Here is a 7033-nt window from a genome sequence, read left to right as displayed (position 1 = left end):
ACCACTGTGTGTCACTGCAATGTGTGTACCCAGTGTGTACACTCTTAGGGTGAGCCCCGACACAAACTTTCCTGCAGGGACACAGGAGTAGCTGGACTGCAGGGGTTCTCAAGGCCTCAGGAGGCTCTGTGGTCACCAGAGGGAGCTCAGGTCCCCAACAGGTGTTCAAGTCACCAGGAGTCAGTCAGAACACCAGGGGGCTCTCAGGGCACATGGGCTCTCAGGGCACCAGGGAGTGATTAGGACAGAAGGATCACATAGTTCAGTGCTCTCGAGGTGCTCAGAACACCAGGGGGTGCTCACTTCAGCACGGTGCACTCTAGAATCACAGACACAAATCAGACCCAGGAGCAGTGGCAGGTGGAAGGGGGGCTTTCTATTGAGACAGGGGGTTTCCCCTCTAGCCTCTCTAGATTCATTTAGGGATATATAAGGTTATTTCTTTGATCTCTAATTTCTCATATTGTCCATGTAGCCAACCAGAACGAGATAACATTGTCTACATGCAGATGAGATCTCACCAGTGCCTAGGGAACTTTGCTTCATCAACCACATCCATATCCTGTTTTTCTTTCTCCAAAAAGGACCTGCAGGAATTCTCATCATCCCTGAAAAGCACCTGCACAGCCCAGGCTTTCTGAGAGCTTTGTTCCTGTTCTCTGACCTCATCGGGCACACACTGTCTCCACATGGTTATGAAAATACCCCCAGAACGTCTGCCCAAACTGGGTCCTTGTCCTTCTAGGTACAGTTTATCCTCTGGCTCATTATCCAAGTGGGTGGACACTGGTGATCAGGAACTGTCCTTCTGGAGGCACCGCTGCATCTCTTCGGTGGAAAGGCAGCCCACCTGATGGGATACGCTCTCTGATTTCTCCCAGAGAAACAGGCAGGATGACCTGAAAGTTGACAACCAGAGACAAAAAACCCATCGCAATACTGCTGGGTCCTGTTCTGGAGTCTATGAGAGCAGCTTTGGGGATGCATCTGAAACATGTTTCTGGGCTTCCACACAGGAAATCCACATGAATCATCAGATCTGGCTGGTACAGTGTGGATCCTTGCCCATCTGTTGCTATCCTTCAATTATCCCACAGAGAGTCACCATGTCCTCTCTCTGCCCCATTGTAACTTCTCCCTCAACCTGTCCTGGCCCCTGAGCCCCATGGGGCTGGAGTCCTGTCACTCTTTACTGACCCCCAGCAGGTGCCAGTTGTAGAGTGAGGCTCAATAATGAATGTCTACCATGATGACAGAACCCTAAAGTGGGGCTAACCTGGGAACTCTGGCCCAAAATATGATTCAGAAGAACAATAATGAATCAACCACTGATGAGACAACATTGACATTTCCTCTCATGTCCCTGCTTTAGACTCATTTTGAGCTGGATTCCATATAGAATTCAAAAATAACTTCTGATTTTCTAGGTCTCTTTGCTTTTTCTTGTTGTTATTATTATAGAAGATCCCTATCATAGGGGGATAAGGTGTGAGTATAGACAGGTGTTTGTAGTTTATGGTTGGTCTTTCTATTCCTGACCTGAGACCCTTGATGTCATCCTCACAAGAAATCTCAGGTTACACCTTACTGAGTTGACAAAGGAAGGCCTAAGGGGAGGGGAGAGGAGGGCGTACTTCCCTTACCCCACGCAAAATCTAGAATGACCTGGATGTTGGCATATAACTTCCTCCAGTTCTTGAATTATCTGGCAAGTTTCTTAAGAGGATCTTTCCCCACCTCGGAAGCACAGCTAATATTCATCCTTTCATTCCTGGGGGAATGAGGTGGGGCTTCTGGACTTAAAACACAAACTTGTAGGAAACCTTAAGGTTGTCACTAATTCCACGGGAGCTTCAACTCAGACATCTCCACACTGAACCTTCATCAATTCACCATCTGACTTTCAATTTTCCTATTTTCTTGTGGGTCCTGTAGATATTTCTCTACTTTCCTGTGGGTCCTGTGGATATATCTGCAGGTGGCTTTTGCCTTAGTAAGTTGCGATTCCTTGCATATGCCCATTTGTAAACTCAATTTTTGGGTCACAGGAAGAATTAGGGAGAGGCACAAACTTGGTAAGAGGCTGAGGGAATTTCTGAGCAAAGGCTTAAGGCATCAGAAGGCTTCTCTGGAATTCTTATGATAAAGTGTGGTATGAACAAATGACATGAAGAAATAATCATTAATCAGTATGAAGCAGAACTGAAAATTTTGGAAAATCCTCAGCCTGTTCCTACTGGAAGGAAGGAGAGATCTTGTTCCAGAGAAATCAGGAAGGATGTGGAAATACTTGATGAGGGGGTGGTTATGGGTTGACCATCTCAGCATAACCCTCGAACTCCTCGTCAAGACCCTGAGAACAATATGAGCCTCTAAAGAGAAGCCTGGACCTACTCTCCACAACATTTTGGAGATCAATGGGACTAACCGCCTCCCAGCACAGGCTGAACAAGGTGGCCCGGATGTGCTGCATGACTTGACATTGAACTTGCATCTTTCATAACTCTGATGGAATTCATTTCCACAGTTTATACACTACCCAGGCAGTGGTATTTGTCACAGCCACCAGATCAGACAAAGATATCCTATCACAACATCTCTGGTGGGTCTGAGAAGAGCTGGTGACTTCCAGTTGTTCAGCTTATGGGCAAACTACAGACGTCCAGGCTTTGACAGGTCTGACCAGAAACCAGATTCCTCTTGTCACACATGAATAATAGGGATTTGGTTTGTTGTTACATATTTAGTACTTGTTACTTTGCTTCTCCAAATAAAAAGGTTTTTTCATTTTAATTTAAATTCACATAATTAACACATAGTGTATCATTAGTTTTGGAGTAAAGTTCAGTTACTCTTCGGTTGCATATAACACCCAGTGCTCATTACATCACATATCCTGCTCAATGTCCATCACCCACTTACCGCAGACACCAGCCCCTCCCCTCTAGAAACCCTTCGTTTGTTTCCTGGACTTAAGAGTTTCTCATGGTTTGTCTCATTCTCTGATTTTGTCTTATTTTATTTTTCCCTCCCTTCCCCCATGATTGTGTTTTGTTCCTTAAGTTCCGCATATGAGTGAAATTGTATGATAATTTTCTCTCCCCTGGTCAACTTATTTCACCCTCACATAATACTTTCTAGCTCCATCAATGTCTTTGCAAATTTTTTTATGGAGAAGTACATTCCATTGTATATCCATGTATATCTTCTTTATGAAAATAATGATACAGGGTAGAATGGAACCTTGTTCATGGCTTCCAAAGAAATGGTTTAGTCATTTACCATTAAATGAGACATCTTTCATTAATTAAAAAATTTTTAGTTTGATGATCATGACTTTTTATCTTAAATAGGGAGATGACTTCTTGATGTTAACATTTGAACACATTATGATTAGAAGAGACTCTGTAGGAATATGTAATTTTTACACACGTGGTTAGGTTAAGTTTACCAGCATTTCATTACAATATGTGCATTTGGGTCTATCAGACCCATCATCCCGGTGACCTGTCTCAGGTTCAGGTGTTTGTCTACCCAGACCCCACGACTCCACCTGAGAAGGGAGGGGCACAGGGCATCACAGAAACTGGTCCACAGGGACTGACACATCAGGTTTGCCATCCCTGGTCCCCTGGTTCCAGATCAGCACTCATTTGTGCTCCTAAGGAAACTGCCTTACCCAGTAGCCTCCACAGCTCTGTACTCGGGCTCATTCTCAGTGGAAAGAGCCCTGGTAAACACAGAGTTGGGGATGTGGCAAGGGTGTATATCTTCAAAGAGATGTTCAGATGTGGAACCTTAGGATCCCAGGAATATGTTTTCCCTCTGATGTGTCTTCTCTCTGAATGAGCCATTTCCTGATATGAAATATTCTGCTTTGTGAATATGCAAATGAACCAAGGCATACTCTCTTAAATATACACATGTTTGGGTCCTGAGAACATCACCCAACAGCTGCACACGATCCTTTGTAGATACCATGAGAGCACAGCACCTCACCATGGACTGGAGCTGGAGAATCCTCTTCCTGGTGGTGTTGGCTACAGGTAAGGGATTCCCCCAGTCCTTTGGCAGAGGAGGGGAACAGGGCCAGTCAGCATGACTTCATCGCCTCCTATTCCCTCTCCATAGGTGTCCACTCCCAGGTGCAGCTGGTGCAGTCTGAGGCTGAGGTGAGGAAGCCCGGGGAATCCGTGAAGGTCTCCTGCAAGGGCATCTGGGTACACCTTCACCAGCTATGCAATGAACTGGGTGCGACAGGCACCAGGAAAGAGCCTGCAGTACATGGGATGGATCAACACAAACACTGGGAAACCAACATATGCCCAGGGCTTCTCCGGTCGATTTGTTTTCTCCATGGACACCTCTGTCAGCACAGCCTATCTACAGATCAACAGCCTGAACTCTGAGGACACGGCCGTGTATTACTGTGCAAGAGACACGATGTGAGAACCCACATCCTGCCTGTGTCAGAAACCTGCAGAAGGCTCATCTGTGCTGGACTGAGGAGGTGACAGGGACAACAAAGCTAAAGACACTCTATGACCGAGGGCCAGGCACTTCTTTTTTATTTTTTATTGTTATGTTATTTTAGTCACCATACAGTACGTCATTAGTTTTTGATGTAGTGTTCCAAGACTCATTGTTTGCATATAACACCCAGGGCTCCATGCAGCATGTGCCCTCCTTAATACCCATCCCAGGCTAACCCAACCCCCACCATCCTCCTCTCTAAAACCCTCACTTTATTTCTCAGTATCCGTAGTGTCTCGTGGTTCATTTCACCCTCTGATTCCCACAACTTCATCTTCCCCTCCTTCTTCTAATGTCCTCCATGATATTCCTTATCTTCCACAAATAAGGGAAACCTATGATAATGGTTTTTTCTCTACTTAACTTATTTCACCCAGTATAATTTCCTCCAGTCCCATCCATGCTGATACAAAAGTGGGTATTCATCCTTTGTGATGGAGGAGTAATATTCTGTTGTAGATATGAACTGCATCTTCCTTATCCATTCCTCTGTTGAAGGGCATTTCAACTGTTTCCACAGTTTGGCAATTGTGGACATTGCTGCTATGAACACTGGGGTTTACGTGGCCCTTCTTTTCACTAATTTGTATCTTTGGGGTAAATACCCAGTAGTGCAATTGCTGGGTCATACAATAATTCTGATTTCATCTTTTTTAGGACCTACAACTTTTTTCCAATGTGCCTATATCATCTTGCATTCCCCAACAGTGTAAGAGGCTTCTCCTCGCTCCACAACTCTCCAACATTTGTTGTTTCTTGGCTTCTCTTTTTTTTTTAATTTTATTTCATTGTTTCCAGTGCTCCAAAATTCATTGTATATGCATTGTTACTTGTGCCATTCTAACTCGTGTAAGGTGGTATCTCAGTGTGGTTTTCTTGTTGTTGTTGTTACTGGTATGTATTTTATTTTTTTATTAATTTCTTTTCAGTGTAACAGAATTCATTGTTTATGCACCACACCCAGGGCTCCATGCCATATGTACCATCCATAATGCCCAACACCTGGCTCCCCCAACCTCCCACCCCACACCCCTTCAAAACCCTCAGATTGTTTTTCAGAGTCCATAGTCTCTCATGGTTCATCTCCCCTTCCAATTTTGATTTGAATTTCCCTGAAGGCTAATGATGATGAACACTTTTTCATGTGCCTCTTGGTTATTCATATGTCTCCTTTGGAGAAGTGTCTGTTCATGTCTTCTGCCCATTTTTTGACGTGATTATCTGGTTTGTTGTTTTTTTGTTTTTTTTTTGTTTTGTTTTGTTTTGTTTTTGTGTGTGTGTGTGTGTGTTGAGTTTGAGTTCTTTCTACATCTTGGATATTAGCCCTTTGTCTAATATCTGCAAATATCTTCTCCCATTTGTGCGTTGTCTCTTTGTTTTGTTGACTGTTTCCTTTGCTGTACAGAAGCTTTTGATCTTGATGAAGTCACAAAACATCATTTTTGCTTTTGACCCTTTGTCTTTGGAGACATGTGTTGAAAGAATTAGCTTGGCCAATGTCGGAATGGTTACTGCCTATGTTCTCCTCTAGGATTTGGATGATTCCTGTCTCATATTGAGGTCTTTCATCCATCTTGAGTTTATATTTGTGTATGGTGTAAGTGAATGGTTGAATATCATTCTTCTGTACATAGGTAATTTCCCCAGCACCAATTATTGAAGAGACTGTCTTTTTTCCATTGGATATTTTTTCCTGCTTTGTCAATTACTTGATCATAGAGTTGAGGGTTCATGTCTGGACTGTCTACTGTGTTCCATTGGTCTAAGTGTCTCTTTTTGTACCAGTACCATGCTTCTTTTTTTTTTTTTTTAGTTTCTTTTCAGTGTACCAGAATTCACTCTTTATGTACCATACCCAGTGTTCCATGCATTATGTGCACTCCATAATACCCACTACCATGCTCACCCAATGTCCCACCCTTGCCCCTTCAAAACCCTCAGGTTGCTGTCTTGGTGATCACTACTCTGTAATATAGTTTGAAATCAGGCAACATGATGACCCCAGCTTTGTTATCTTTCTTCAAAATTTCCTTATTGATTCAGGATCTTTTAATTAAATTTGTTTAATTTCCTAATTTTCAGGAAATATTAGCAATACTTATACTTCCAAACCATGAAGATAAAATGTTTTTTTTTTCCATCTTTTTGAGTCTTTTTCCATTTATTTCATAAGTGTTCTGTAGTTTCTGTAGTATAGGTCCTTTACCTCTTTGGTTAAGTGTATTCCAAGTTATCTTATTATTTTCGTGCTATTGTAAATGGAGTCAATTCTCTATTTTTTCTTTCCACAGGTTCATTGTTAGTGTATACAAAAGCAACTGATTTCTGTGCATAGGTTTTGTGTCCTGCCATGTTACTGAATTGCTGTATGAGTTTTAGTTGTTTGGGGGTGGAGTCTTTTGGGTTTTCCACATAAAGTGTCATGTCATCTGTGAAGACAGAGAGTTTGACTCCTTCATTGCCCATTTGAATACCTTTTATTTCTTTTTGTTTTCTGATT

At 42.8% G+C, this 7033-nt stretch overlaps 1 gene segment (V, D, J or C); it reads left to right on the top strand.

The window, feature by feature from the left end:
- The first annotated feature begins 3914 nt into the window (after positions 1-3914).
- On the top strand, positions 3915-4471 carry LOC123394234. The segment is given in 2 exon segments: positions 3915-4046; positions 4132-4471. Coding segments are annotated over 2 exon segments (385 nt in total).
- Positions 4472-7033: the final 2562 nt, after the last annotated feature.

This window comes from Mustela putorius, unplaced genomic scaffold, assembly GCF_011764305.1.
Source record: "Mustela putorius furo isolate JIRA1106 unplaced genomic scaffold, ASM1176430v1.1 tig00002061_pilon_pilon_pilon, whole genome shotgun sequence".
Taxonomy (NCBI): domain Eukaryota; kingdom Metazoa; phylum Chordata; class Mammalia; order Carnivora; family Mustelidae; genus Mustela; species Mustela putorius.
This window is presented reverse-complemented; position numbering and strand designations above follow the sequence as displayed.